This window comes from Polyergus mexicanus, unplaced genomic scaffold (genome assembly GCF_030449975.1).
Source record: "Polyergus mexicanus isolate NDT 795.1 unplaced genomic scaffold, iyPolMexi1.0 SCAF_14, whole genome shotgun sequence".
Classification (NCBI taxonomy): domain Eukaryota; kingdom Metazoa; phylum Arthropoda; class Insecta; order Hymenoptera; family Formicidae; genus Polyergus; species Polyergus mexicanus.
The window spans coordinates 2,646,680-2,662,574 of record NW_027223334.1 but is presented as its reverse complement, the minus strand read 5'-3'; the positions used below and the strand labels follow the sequence as shown (position 1 = coordinate 2,662,574).

Below are 15,895 nucleotides of genomic sequence, written 5' to 3'. Positions count from 1 at the left end.
CTCTTCTTCTTAATAAGTCTTACATTCTTAATAAGGTTTAGTAAGATAAAATAGCTTTCTCGGAAATTGAATTATACCTTCTTTGTTGACAATTTAAACTCTCATTTAATAATAATTATTTTTTCAATTAATTTAATATTTTATGAGATATATGCAAAAAACCGAAAAAGTGCTATTTTTCAAGATGGCGTCGACAGCTCATCTTCAATTTTTCAGGACTTTTTAGACGTTCATTAGTAAGCCTAAATAAACATCTTTATAAATTTTTAAAACTTTTATAATAATTTTCTTTATTTCCTTAAAACGGGCCTTCGTTAACTGTGCTTGTTCGAGAGCGACACGGGAATTTGAGCGCGAGCGAGGATCTTGTGAACAACAGTGAAAGAAAGTCACGCGAATACAGTTTCACGCTTTTAATTGTAAAAATAAATAACAATTACAGATATTTTTGGCAAAAAGTAGTCCAGCGTAAAGGAAAATTAAATCCTCTCATCAAAAAGAGAGCAACAAGCAAATGGCTTACTTACAGCGTAAAATCAACCTTTTCGATCGTTGATCTATTTTTTGATTCGATACAGTTTGCCTCGAGACATGCACCGTAAGTCACTGCTTCAAGAAACCGTTTATTGCGACCTTCTTTCGACCCATCTTTCTGGGTCTAAACATAACAATTATCAACAAAATAATTCTGTTATTATTTCTAAAACAACAATTTATTCCATAAATTTTTTGTACAGATACATTATATTGCATCAAAAAAAAAAGAAGCTATTCCGTAAACAAGCTCTGTTAATTCTTGTTGCTTCTAAAGGAATAACAAAATATAAACACATTCCATAAACGCATCCTGCAGATAGTTCTTGTTGCTTTCAAAAAAACAATTTATTTAGTATACAAAATGCTGCATTTATTGCACAAATTATCTTTCATGTATAAAACTAATTATTCTATATATTTCCATTGATAAAGTAATTATCATAATAATACACAATGTTTTTTTACTGTTTCTGAAAGAACTATCTACTATGTATTCTGCAAAGTTTATATTATAATTGAATACTATATATATTGTTACGTCCGCGGATCGTTCTCGATATACCTCGAAGCGCACAACGCAACCGCCCAACATTCGCGAACCGCGTCACTCTCGCACGCCCGAGATAAAGGGAATTGATTAAAAAGGAACGGTAACTTTATTAATTTAATACAACTCAGATAATAATATCCGAACATGAAAAGCGGAGCTGTCTCAAAAACGACCATACTGTTTGACAGCTGCATAAATTCAACGTGTCTGTCTTTACTGTCATACACACACATAAACAAAACCGCCTTAATAACGCGCTCGGAAACAGGGATACTTTCGATACAAGGATGAAATCCAGGGACACAACACTATAATTATTGCTGGCCCACATAACATGCATATCCAAAATAAGATATCCAGAAGATATCCCGAAGGGATCAACTTTGGACGATAGGATATCTTCGGGATGTCTTTGAATGTCTTTTAGATATGCATGTTATGTGGGGCACTTTCAACAGAGTAATCTATTCCATATAGTAAACAAAATGCAAAATAAACTTTTATTCAGATAATGGAATAGCGATTTGAATTAGTATAATTAAATTTATATCATTTTTAAAATCACTATTATCTATTGTTTGAATAAAAGTTCATTTTTTACCGATCAAATATATTTTTCTCGAAAACGATTAGATTAGGTAAGGACCTTATTATAAAACAGGAATATTTTTTTTATCAAGTTATCAAAATCTCTTAGATTTAAAGACCAATATCTTAACAGAGATATATTATAAGAAAAAATTTATAAAAACTTATGGAATTATTTTTACCTATTCTATGCCTACGAGAGATTGCCCACCTTTTTCAGGATACCCTATAATCAGTCTTAGAACATTTTTATTTCTCTTTTATATTATTTTTTCTAAGCAACAAAAGTGAAAAAAATGAAAACTATTAATAATAATTAAACTAATTTAAAAGATATTACTAAGCTTCCATTGAATCGCATATTTGTTGAAGAGCACGCATTCCATCTTCGAATTTATGATATTTATATGATGGCTTCAATAATAATCCAATAGCAAATCTTTCCACTAATATTATTTTTCCATCTTCTTCTTCTATCAAATTCCAGATATTGCGAAAATAGATTGTTTGAAAAAAATTATTGATGAGAATCGAATTGGTCCATACACACACATAAACCTATATAATAAATAATAAAATTAAAATTTATCAGTAATAAATATGAATAAAAATTTGTAAAATATTATACTCTATACATATATTCTCATACATATTTTTAGAATAGAACAAAAATTTAATCTTTTCCAGTTAAAACACTATAATATTTGAAATAAGATATATTAAATAATGATATAGAGAAGACAAAGAGGTAAGAATCTTTTATCAATTATTCCTTTTTAGAAGCCGCGGAGATTATGTTTCTAATAAAAAAAAAAATTTTGTAATTAATACAAAACTCAATATCTAAAAATATTTGAAATCTCCTATTACTCAAAGCTAAAAAAAATACGAACATGAAATTAGTCACATTTTTAGAAGTTTTTTAAGCAGAGTACGATTCTGGTTTCTAAACAACTTCATCACATTAAAATTTTGAGAAAATCGTAATTAATGTTGAAAGAAAAAGCTATTTTGATGTATTTTACCATAATATAGTTATGGGATGACTTGTTGTATAGAAAACTTTTATTGCAATTAAAATTAAATATGTTATTAGAATTTTTCGTTATGAATATGTTAAGTATGTTTTAACATTATAATGAACGCCATTATAAACAAATTTTGAAACTAATTTTAAAGTTTTGATAATGTCGAAAAGAGAGCCTTAATATTGCGAATAATGTTGTACAAATGTTTTTCTTGTAATGTGTTAAAATAACATTAAACAAATATTTGAAATGATGTTTTGAAAACGTTTCAATGATATTCAAAAATACCATATTATAAAATAATATATTTAAAATATTTATAAAACATTATGTTAAAGAGACAGAGAATGTTACGAAAGAAATATGTTAAAAAATTGTCGATTTTTGCCCTCAGCCAGGATGTAAATTCCGTATGGTTTCTTATAGTTTTTTGGGCATACAATCACGTAGTAACATTCATTTGCTGTTAAAATGTTGGGAAGATGTGTAAAAATCGTAAAAAGTCTATTAAAACACCATATTCGTAGGTGTAGTATTCAGTGATCGAAAGATAATTTTTTTATGTGAATATCTAAAATAATTGACATTTATCCAAATGTGTTTTATAGAAAGTCTATGTAAATCTGTGTAAGCATTTAGGGCGCATGGATACGAAGATTGGAAGCTGATCAACACTATGACGTTGTTAATCCTTGGAGAATATTGTATAATTCTTAACACACTACTTATAGAATGTGTCAGGTATTTTGTAAATACTGTACGTGCGTGGGTGCGTGCGTGCAGTCTATTTTAGTAGTTATTTAATTAATTTGCCGTATAACAGATAGGTTGAATTAAATAACTGATGATGGAATGAACTGTTTGTAACTTATATTCCTGTCTATATTCCAAACTACAGTATCAACATGTATCTTGTCTGTTATAAGTCTCAATATAAGCCAATTTATTCATTTCTACATTTCTACATTTATTTAGTGTAACATACATCCTATTATTTACAAAGCTTCTGACACATTCTAAAAGTAATATGTTAAGAATCATATTCTTCAAGGGCTTTCAACGTCATAGTGTTGATCAGCCTCCGATCTTCATATCCATGCAACTAAATGTTCCCAGATTTACATAGACTTTCTAAAACACATTTGGATAAGTACCAATTATTTTATATATTCACATAAAAAAACCATATCTTTCGATCATCAAATAATACACAAATATAGTGTTTTAATAGACTTTTTATGATTTTTACACATTTCCCTACATTTTAACAGTAAATGGATGTTACCATGTGATTATATGCCCAGAAAACTATAAGAAACCATTAGAATTTCACATCCCGGTTGGGGGCAAAAATCGACAACTTTTTTTAAAAATACTCCTTTACATAAAATTAATATTTTAAAATATTTTAAACGTTTCTTGCTTACTGGATAGATCTTTTTACTTGAAAAAGTATATAGTATATAATACAAGTATGTTTATATTGTGCATATAATTCTTCACTTACATTCATTTTTAGAATTCGTGAACACGAATTCATTGAATGGGATATCAGAGCACAGGTTCTAGCAATGTGCATAAATAAATCATTTTTAATAGATTCGTCATTGATGTAATTATCCAAATCGTCTATCAAAAGCACGGAAGGTACAGCTGCATAAGTATGCAATTTCACAAGTTGTTCCATAAAAGTTTCATAATCCGGTAAATATCTATAAATAAATATTAAGATATAAGACATATATAGGGTGTCCCGCCAAAAGCGGCCACCCCCTTTTATCTTTTAAACTAAGAGATAGATTGTAACAAATATATATCAAATTAAATGGTTCAAATTGAACTTTATTGTGGGCGTAGTGATTGCTTCCAAAAGCTATTTATGTTAACGAATGGACAGGTATGTATAATTTTTTTATAATAATGTGGATATTTCGATATGATAACAATATTGTATTGTTATTAGACTGCGCTGTCTAATACAACAATGTATGTATGATATAATGTAAATATTTTACATATTATACATAGAGTTTTATACTTGAAATATTTTACATATTATACATAGAGTTTTATACTTGAAATATTTTACATATTATACATAGTTTTATGCTTGAAATATTGCGGGCGACGTCTACCTTTTCACTTTCTGCCCTGCGTTATGGACAACTTTTCTGACTCGTGCATTAGAGACATATATCATAACCACCAAGCTCCCAGCCAACGATCTGCATAGTAATTAAACTTACGATACATGAAAAAAATCAGCTTAATTTGTTCTTTCATAATATAAATTTTTTATAATTTGCTCCATTTTACTTTTTTTTACAAATAAATGATAAAATTAATAACAATGCAAACGTCAATATAAACGAAAATCATTAAAATTTGAAAGTTTTCAAGATACAGAACAATTGCTCCTTTTTTATTTAAATTTATTCTACCTTCAAAAATTAATTATCTACACATCTACAGTATTTATTAAGAAAAAAAATTAATAATTACTTTATGCATTTTGCGGGATGTCAAAACATTGTGTGCATGCACACAATTTAGTGCCTGCAACAGAAACCGAGCATGCCTTTTTTCAAATTATTCATTTTTCTTGAATTCATTTAAAAAATATTAACACTGAAAAAAAATTGAAATCAAACGGTAAATTGTAAACTTTCTGTATTATTATAGTATATGTGTAATTTATTCAGCTATATATATATAAGGTCCAATTAAAGTTCAATATAATTGTTTTAAAAAACTTGGCATATTTGAAAAAATTAATAAATTTATTGGATTTAAATAAATATTTATTTCAATACTCTTCTATACATCATTTATTTTAAACAAGTAAATATTTATATTTAGTTTGAAAAGGATTTCTTACATCAAATGTATATTTTTCAAATCAATGTTATTAATTTCAAATAAATGATGTGTGAAGAAGTAATAAATATTTATTTGATTCTTATCATTTTGTTTTCGATGTTAATATTTTTTAAATGAATTAAAGAAAAACGAATAATTTGAAAAATGACGCGCTCGGTTTCTGTTGCGCAGACGCTAAATACTTCTGCGCATGCGCATAATGCCTTGACATCTCGCAAAATGCATAAAGTAATTATTAATTTTTTTCTTGATAAATACTGTAGATAATTAATTTTTAAAAGTGGAACAAATTCATATAAAAAAGGGCAATTTTTCTGTACCTTGAGAACCTTCAAATTATAATGATTTTTGTTTATATCGACGTTTGCATTGTTATTAATTTTATCATTTATTTATTAAAAAAATTAAATAGTGCAAATTATAAATGTATATTATGAAAGAGCAAGCTAACAATAAGCTGATTTTTTTCATGTATCGTAAGTTTAATTATTATGTAGGTCGCTGGCTGAGAACTTGGTGATTATATCATGTTGTCATTTGATCATAATACTTAATCGAAAGTTAGCCATATCACCGAAAATGCAAAGGTAGATATTTTAAGTTTAAGCCCGCGATATTTTAAGTTGATAAAACTCGTATAATATGTAAAATATTTACATTATATCATACATCGTTGTATTCGTTTAGCGCTACTTACATAATAACTTACTTCGTGTCGAAAAATTCACATTATTATAAAAAAATTATGCATACCTCTCCGTTCGTTAACATAGATAGTTTTTGGAAGCAACCATTATATGCTCTCACAATAAAGTTTAGTTTGAATCATTTAATTTGATATAAATTTGTTACGGTCTATCTCTTTTAGTTTAAAAGATAAAAGAAGGTGGCCATTTTTGGTGAGACACCCTATATATATATATATATATATATATATATATATATATATATATTATATATGTTTTCAATATTATACTTATATTCATATTATATTTATTTCAATATTATACTTATATTCACAATTATTATATATGTATATATATATATATATATATATATATATATATATATATATATATATATACATATATAATAATTGTGAATATAAGTATAATATTGAAATTTTTATATTATTCATTTTCAAAAAGATACATTATATTAATAAATTTCATATGTAAATTGTGCGTACGTATATGTGTACGTATATAGGATGTCTCTGAACTCAAACATGAACTTATATGCCAAAGCTGGTACATAGGTTTTAACACATGAAAACAAGTCGAAAATGTCTAATAAACATATGTCCGAATTCGAACGGTTTCGGAGTTATAGAGAGGATATTGATGTTGACATATATTGTCAAGAACATGACCCTAAAGTAACTTTTCCTTATAACTTAATCGGCAGTCATTGTTTATGAAAAATTATAAAGAAAAAAGTTTGAGAAGTTTGCTATTTTGTGTGGAAGTAAAGGAAGTAATTTGCTGATATGTGTGTGTAGACACAGAGTGCTTGTTTAGGCGGGGAGATTTTTTTATTGTATGTTTTAAAATTTAAAGTGTGTTTCAAAGTTGGCCGCCAATCTAAAATATTGCATTACAATTCCGAAAAATCAAGGTTAGGTGTAGGGTAAACTTTGCTTCATCTTGCAAAGTACATGCGTGGACAAAGTTGGTTCTGCCCCCCCCCCCCCCTCCTATGGGGGGCTCCACTTCCGGAAGATATGTTGAGAATCGCTAGGTTTGATAATTTTCCACTCGGGGTGTGCAATGAAATAAACGATTTATTCAGTAAAAGAACATTTTAGTAGTAACGTGTCTCGTGATATATATCTGAACTGAACTAACATAGAATATAAAAATTGGGAGGTTGGCAGCCTGCCTTCAGATGGGAGATTAACGGATAGGTCGGTAAAGACAATTTCTCCAACACTCCCGCTTTGGCTTTATCGACTATTGTCGATTTCTTCTTTCTTCTTTGGCTCGATGCTCATCTCCGCGGACCCCCAGTGCTTCGCGATTGCTTTGGAGTTGCTGCCGAGGCAGCGGCTTCGTCAAGATGTCCGCCTGTTGCTCGTTTGATGCAACGTACTCCAGCGAAAACTCTTTTGCCGCGTATCGTTCTCGTACGTAGTGAAATCGAACGTCGATGTGTTTCATGCGTTTGTGAAATACAGGATTCTTCACGAGGTATATAGCACTCTGGTTATCCATATACAGCGTCGTGGGAACGTCCTTGATGTTTAAAAGTTCCTTGATGAGAGACTTCATCCATGCGATCTCTTTTGCAGTCTGGCAAGCGGCCATGTATTCTGAATCCGTCGTCGACAGAGCAACGGATTGTTGCCTCTGCGAATTCCACGAGATCGTTCCCGAGGCGAATTTTAGGACGAATCCTGTAGTCGATCGTCGCGTCTCCAGTTCTCCCGCGTAGTCTGCGTCACTGTACGCGAGTAGCTCCTTTTCTTGCCACATTCGAAATACAGCCCGTATCCGATGGTACCCTTGAGATACTTGATGATTCGCTTTACGGCTTTCCAATGCATTGTCGTGGGATTTTCCAGGTATCGACTTGCTTGATGCACCGCGAATGTGATATCGGGCTTCGTTGCCACCGACAAATACATAAGACTTCCAACGGCTTCACGATACGGAGCCGTTGTTGAGTCACTTTGGTCTCCCGCTTGAACAAGAGGGCTCAATTCTTGATGCGAATCTGCAGGAATAGTCACTGGGTTCGCTTCTTCCATCCTGAATCGCTCCAAAATCCTCTTCGCGTAGATTTCTTGATGCAAGAAAATCGAACCGTCTGACGATCGCTCTATTTGCATGTCCAAAAACAGATTCGCATCGTTATGCGTTATCTCAAATTCCGTCTTGAAACCGTCGAGAAGTTTATCGATCAGCGCTTGATTCTGCGAAACGACGAGTCCGTCGTCTATGTAGATCGCCAGGATTAGTTTCTCGTTGTTGTCTTGGCTTGTAAATACGCAAGGATCCGCGATTGATGCCTTCAGGTTGAATTTCTTCAGGAATTCCGTGAAGTGTCGATTCCAGCAACGAGAAGATTGTTTGAGACCATACAAGCTTCGTTTCAGTCTGCAAATTCTTCCGGTTTCATCATCGTATCCCTCCGGTTGCTGCATGTGAATCGTTTCCTCTATATGACCGTACAAAAACACCGTTTTTATGTCAAACTGCTTTATCCTCATGCGATCGCTCGCAGCTATGGCGAGGATAGTCCGAATCGAATCGAATCTGACTACAGGACTGTGAGTCTCTTGGTAGTCGATTCCCTCCCGCTGCCTGAATCCGCGCGCGACGAGTCTCGCTTTATAACGCTGAACGTTCCCATCAGCGTCTCTCTTCAGCTTGAACGTCCATTTGCAGTCTATTGTTCTCGGATTGTCGACTGCTTCCACGAGTTCCCATACGTTATTTCGAGTGAGAGACTCGAATTCTTCGTCCATGGCTTTCTTCCACAGCATCGCTTCTTTGCTTTCGGAAACTTCGCGAAACGAGAGAGGCTAATTTTCAGCTAGAAATAGATTGTCGATCAAGTCACGGTATCCCTCGGGAAGTCTCAACGTTCCTCTGTCTCGAAGTCTGTAGCCTTCGTTTTGATTATTGTCTCTTCCATCGTCGAGATTTATTTCTTCCGCTGCTTCTTCAGGTTCAACATGAGGCTCGACCCGTTCGACCTCCGGTGCGTCTTGTTCCATCTCGTCGGCGTTCTCTTGTTGCTCGGCCTCTTGTCCATCGCTGTTCTTGATCGTATCAGTGTCGTCCTCAGAGTCTTCTAGTTCGTACTCCTCGTTCAACCATGCATCGCCGTCTTCCCGTACTCCTTTCGTAATTGCTCGGTCGAATTTTCCGGAGAAGACGACGTCTCTCACAGTTGCGATTTTGTTTTCGTCAGGATACCATACTCGATATCCTTTGGTTTCTTCGCCGTAGCCGATGAAATATTCTTTCTTCGCTTCCGCATCGAGTGATCGACGCTTCTCTTTCGGCACTTTGAGCAGTAGCAATCAACACGCCCTTTTACCAATTGGGCAATTATCTGAGGAAGCTCAGGAAGCCCGAAATAAAGATATTAAAAAATATAGAGAGGGATTCTCACGAAAATGTTCGCGTGAAAAAACAATGGAAGATGTTTTGAATTGGCTGTTGGTGTCGTCAGATCCTTATATATCTAGTTTGAGGAAACTACCTCAAAAAAAATTAAAAGAGTTATTGCCTGAAGCTATTCAATTGCTGTCGAACGATAATATCGAGGATATTATTTTTGCTAATGATTCCGATTCGGATATATAATACATAAATAAAAAAATTGTAATAATAAAGTCTACCTACTCATATTGAGTCTAACATTATTTTTCTAGAAATTCTCGAATTTAATTCGTAATCGGCAACCTCTAAAATTCATTGATATTGATTTTCAACCAAGATCGGATGAGTATTCGTAATTAGCGACCCGAAAACATTAATCTATCAATTTTTGTGCAATTCTGGTGAATATTTAATGATTTGGTCCGTTATATTGAGGCCGCCATTTTGTTTTTGAGAAATTAAACACCGGATTCGTAATCAGCGACCCCGAAAACATTAATCTATCAATTTTTGTGCAATTCTGATGATTCTTCGATTTATGGCCACGTTTTGGCCGAAATTCCCCACTGTGAGACTGTTTGTTTCCTGCTGCATTTCTGCTGATATTAATTAAGACGATAAACTATGCCCAATTGCTGCCGGAGTTCTATCAACATAATATATAGTGCACAATTTGCAATATGAGATCTTGCAAACTTGGCTATGTGGGTACCAATTATTTCCTTTAGCACTAACACAAAGTAGCAAATTTCTCAAACTTTTTTGTTTACAACTTTTGATCAACAATGACCGCCGATTAAATTATGAGGAAAAGTTACTCAGAGTCATGTCCTTAACAACATATGTCAAGATCAAGATCAATGGCGAGGTGTCCGTTAATGTAAATAATTACCAAACATATTATATAAATCTTACATAAATCTCATTAGATCGAGAGCCGCAGCTGCTGGATTAGTTCTGTCATGACAAACTGCTGGTCGTCTTTCTAGAGGGGTTGGCGTAATATAAATGACACGTCGTCCCCTTTCTGCCCAATATATTGCTGCCTGCATAGGGAAAACTATTTTAAAAATTATCAACATATGTAAAAAGTGAAAGAAATGCGTAACAAATTATTTTGATGATAATATACCCAGTCAGAAGTGTAACATCAGTTCAACGTTGATTCAACGTCCAAGCAGTTGATAGCCGATTGAATCGAATTGAAGATCGATTTTCGTGCAATATTGACTTATTATTTTTGAATGTTTTGTAATGCCTGAGATTATTTCACAGACTTCTATATACAGGGTGTAACAGAGCGCCCGTATCAGCAGTTTTTTGAGGAAACAACGCATTTTCGTGAAAAATGTTTCATACAAAAGTTGTAGAGTTCTAAGTGGTGCATTATATAATATTAGTATGACCTTGAATAGCACCGTCAAGATTATATAAAAATTACTTTGAATTTTTTAAATGGAACCCCCTATTTTTCATTACATATTCTTGTAGCTTACTTTGAGAGCTTTCCAAAACGCTATAATAAAGTAGTTTTTCATTAAGCACTTTTTGAGTTATTTTATATTTTAATCTGACATATTTTGAGATAAAAAATAAAATATTTCGTAAAATATTCAGTTTTCGATAATCTTACCGTAATTTATAATGTTTAACATATACTAAAATGGAAGTAGTTTCTAAATAATTTAGTTAATTATTTGCTTCTATAATTATTAATTGTAATTTTATTAATATTACGATTTTATTATTATTCTAATAACCGTTTATTGCAGTAATATAACATGGAAATAACAAATAATATAATACATAAGTTACATATGTGATACATGTAAAATCTATGATATATAATATTACACATATGCAATGTTATAAATTACTATTAGTATATTAAATTAGTTTGTTCGCTTACCGTGATGCACTATATACTAGCTATCTCGTACTCAGTTTTTTTCATGAAAATAAGTAAATTTTATAAAGCATAGTTAATAACATTGAAAATTTAATACATTTTTCTATTCATTTTAATTTCTGATAAAATTCCAACACAAGGAATTATTCAGATCTTGAACTAATTCGAAAATGGAGATAGATGAGTATCCAAATCCAAATAAGTGGAAATCGCCTATTTTTTACATATATTTTAGATGTAAAATAGAAGTTTAATTTCTACATAAATAAAATCTTGAATCTTTTATATAAATTGTTATTTAAAAATTTTATTAAATATATATACTTTATTATTTATCTACTATGTTATTATATCCATTAAAAAGAATATAAATCAAAAGGAAGTTATGGGATAACATTAAAATGTAGTATCTTTTGTCATTAGACCATCATTTTCATGTTTTGAAGACATCAATTAGTGTCGTCAATAGAGATCAATGAGACCAAAATCTAATGTCGAAATGACATACGCTTGCTATTTGGGATAGTCGAAGATTCATCACTGATTTGTACGATCTCAATTTCGATTCGATCAGAATTTCAATTTTACTTCAACATTTGGTTTCGATGTCACATCAACTTTATATTTCTGACTGGATATGGATAGTTTAATAATTCATATTAAATTAAAATAATTAAACGGCAGTATATTATGTTTTCATTGTCGCTCCTTGTTTATTAAAAAGTTATTAATAAATGAAAATTCGTGTAAGCTTCAAATATAGATGTCAGGATTAAAACCTGATTTTATGCATAAGGATCCAAAGTTGCATGCTGTGTCTCGTCATCGGGTTGCAGCTGGTTGACACAAAAAGAAGATCGGATATATTTTGATCAGACCTTGTATATATATTTTATAAGCATAATAGTATTATTGTAAGGACTGTGAAATTTTTGTAAATCCTTCTTTTAAAACCAAAAGACAAGAAATAATTAAATATCTATCTAAGGCTTGTTAATTTTTCATCATATTAATGTGATTCTTTACAACAAACTTGTTATTCTCTTATTATACTTATTATTTATTTAAGGTTTAATCAAAATTTTTAATTTGGGATACAAACTTTTTGTATCTATTTTATTATAAATAGATTTCATGGAATCCATGACTCTGGGGAAGAACAAGAATGGAATAAAATTATATCTTTATTTTCACTAATGTCTCATTGAAATTTAGCGCATTTCTTTCACAATTAAAGATACAAATAATAAATTATATTATCAAAAAGTAATAACTATATTAAAATAACTTGTATCTAAATAATAATTACAAATATTTTTATATTATAAAATTCTTGCAAACATTTTGTTACTCATCACATTATAATAAATTCCGTTTATATGTCACATATTTTTTACTTAAATATTGAACTCTGGTATCTGTTCCTAAAACGAGCGAACGAGTAACCTTCCAAAGTTAATATATATTTATGTTATTTGATAAATTAATTAAAAAACACATATTGTTATATCATAAATGTTTCTTTATATTTTTTTATAATTATATTTTAATATAATTGGTTTTTTCTTTTATCATACGTATTTTTTTTACTTAAAAGTGTTATTTTATGGAGAGATCTATAAAATAACGCTTGAACATTAACGCTTTAGACATTATTGTTTATTACAGCTTCACCAAAAGACAATAATGTCTATAAAAAATTAAAAATCTATTATTAGTGTACGTACCTCAAACATAAAAGATTTGCTCAGTATTTTTGGACCACACAATAATGTTGTCTTGACATTCTTTGAAAACATTATCGTGTATAATAACCTAAAATATCAATTTTTTATAAATATATGTATGTAAGCATGTGCATATGTGTGTGCATTCACAGGCTTCGGTAATTATTCAGTTTAATGGCCTCACCTAAAATATCGATAAAATTAAGCACATTCGACACGTTTTTGCACAAAACGAAAGAATATAGCAGAGAAAAGCGTCGCTCTGCCCCGCGAAACAAGATATTGATAGTTTGACGACTATTTAGGTTACAAAACCTGTCATACCGACGAAATACAGCGACATGAATATGTTCTATGGCCATATGCGCATGCTCTGTGGCCACATACGTATGCGTTTTGGTTACAGATTTCGTGCTAAAATGCACGAAATTTAAATTTAAAATATAAAATACTATAGAATTATAAAACATAATTAGACGGAAGAGGTTGATCTCGCTTCGCGTTGTAAAATATATGTGTGGACACAGTGGGTTCCGCCCCTACCGAAAGATACTACTTCCGAAATATATAACCCAACCTAACCTAACCCAAATTTAATTGTTTCAAATTCGGAATTGCAAGAGCTTGAGCAGAATGGCTGACTTGACAATATTTTATGTCTTTGTCTTGAACAATACTGTCTATAAGATAGTATTTTGCCAAGAATGTCAATAAAAATGGCAATAACAAGCCAAGCGCGGTATTAAGGGCGCAGAGATATTTATTATAAAAATTACATTAAAAAATTAAAATAAATTAAAATAACGAACATTTCTCTGACAATAAATATTTTTATTATTCGCAAGTATCGTTTTGTCTATTATTTGTCAAACAATAATTAGCTCCACTGTTCCGTCAATAGTTGGACAGTTCATCGGTTCTGTGTATAAATTTCATGATTACTTTGTGTCGACTTGTGCTTTTCGTAAGCACTACAACTTTTCAACATAGATCTTCTCTTTGTTCACTCATCATATACCGCTCCAATTACTTACAAATTATGTTAAAATTAAAGTACACCATGTTCGCTTTAATTTCTATCCAAAAATTCCAAGATTACACCCTTTCACCCATACAGCACAGAACATTGCAACAATATTGCAACATTGTAGCAACATTGCAGCAATGTTGCAATGGGCAACGACATGGTTACCTTGAAGAACTCAGACAGCACAAGGATGTCCTTAGGACGTCCAAAGGGCATTCAGGACATACATGTAGGATATCCTCAGGATATCCCATTGTAATCCTCAGATCTCCTCTGGATGTCCTGAGGAAGAGTAAATGATAGCCATATATTAACCTCTGGAGAATCCAGGGAGATCCTGTGGAACATCCTAAAGATTTTTATAGGATATGTTAGGGATATTTTTCGTATGTTTCAAGGAGCAAATTTTAAAATTTAAATATAAATTAAAATTATGTTTTGTTATTTACTGCCAATATTAAAAATCTAATATTAAAAATAGTTCACTGTTCTTTAATATTTGAGGCTTTCGTGCTGTACATGAATATTTTAGGTTTGGCTCCCGGGTTTGAATTGTGTAATATTTTCTAAACAATCCAATATCTGAATTCCCTATGTTGGGATTACATCAGAAATTGAACTGATAGAAAATAATTATATACATTTGTAATTTCCTGTCAGTTGCTCTTTGCAAGCTTTATATAATTCTCATGACCAAATCTCAAATACGAATTCGCGTGTCGCATAGCGTTAAACAAACGAACTAGCGGTTCAATACTATTGTTTATTGTTTGTAAAGTTTTTAGAATGTTGCGAACAGTAACATTTTTCATGAAATATTAAATAAATAATAATTTTGGATATATGAAAATGTGCGCATCAAATTCAATTATTAATATTAAACGAAATTAATGTTAACAATTAATTGCACATGTATATGTCCTCTGGAAATCCAAAAGACATCCAATATAATAGACAGGGCAGATATATCCTACAGACATCCAAGGGTTATCCAGTGGACATTTATAGGACATTAATACTTATTATAATACTTAAGATTTCTAAATTATATTAAATAGCCCACACAACTAAAAATAATTATGTATGCATATTAAATTTTTATAAATATATTTATAATAATATCTTCAAACATCCTACAAATATCCTGAACCGTCCTGGACATATTCAGGATGATCCTGAGGATGTTTTGTGCTGTCTGGGATATATTATATTGCTATGTTATTGCAATATTTCTGTAGGCGGACATTTTAGCTTTGCTTGATTCTTGCCGGCAATCTGCGAGTTTAGTCGGTAATAACAACTCTTGTACCAAATTTGTAGCCTTTTTGCTGACAATAATTTGTAGCAAGCACTTGGCAATATCTGTTAGAACAGACCTGGCTGACTGGGTACGTATTGAAGATTGAGATTGAAGATTGAAGATTGAAATTTGATCAATTAAGGCAAAGAAATCTTAATTCCTTTTATTTTAATTAATCAAATTTTATTCTTTAATCTTCAATTTTCAATTTTTAATACGTAATTTGATACGGGCATT

General features: G+C 31.1%; 1 protein-coding gene across 2 annotated transcripts; it reads right to left on the bottom strand.

Annotated features, from left to right (window-relative positions):
• Positions 1–1,554: 1,554 nt before the first annotated feature.
• Positions 1,555–13,889, bottom strand: LOC138939172 (uncharacterized). 2 transcript variants are annotated; one of them, XM_070306767.1, is made up of 5 exons: positions 13,516–13,889; positions 13,332–13,419; positions 10,611–10,741; positions 4,211–4,415; positions 1,555–2,233 (listed from the first exon to the last, which is right to left on the bottom strand). In XM_070306767.1, the coding sequence occupies exons 2-5, from the start codon at positions 13,401–13,403 to the stop codon at positions 2,015–2,017; spliced, it is 627 nt and encodes a 208-aa protein (XP_070162868.1). In that variant the 5' UTR covers positions 13,404–13,419; positions 13,516–13,889; the 3' UTR covers positions 1,555–2,014. The 2 variants fall into 2 exon arrangements, with proteins under 2 accessions (XP_070162868.1, XP_070162869.1); XM_070306768.1 differs by lacking the exon at positions 1,555–2,233 and adding an exon at positions 3,526–3,834.
• Positions 13,890–15,895: the final 2,006 nt, after the last annotated feature.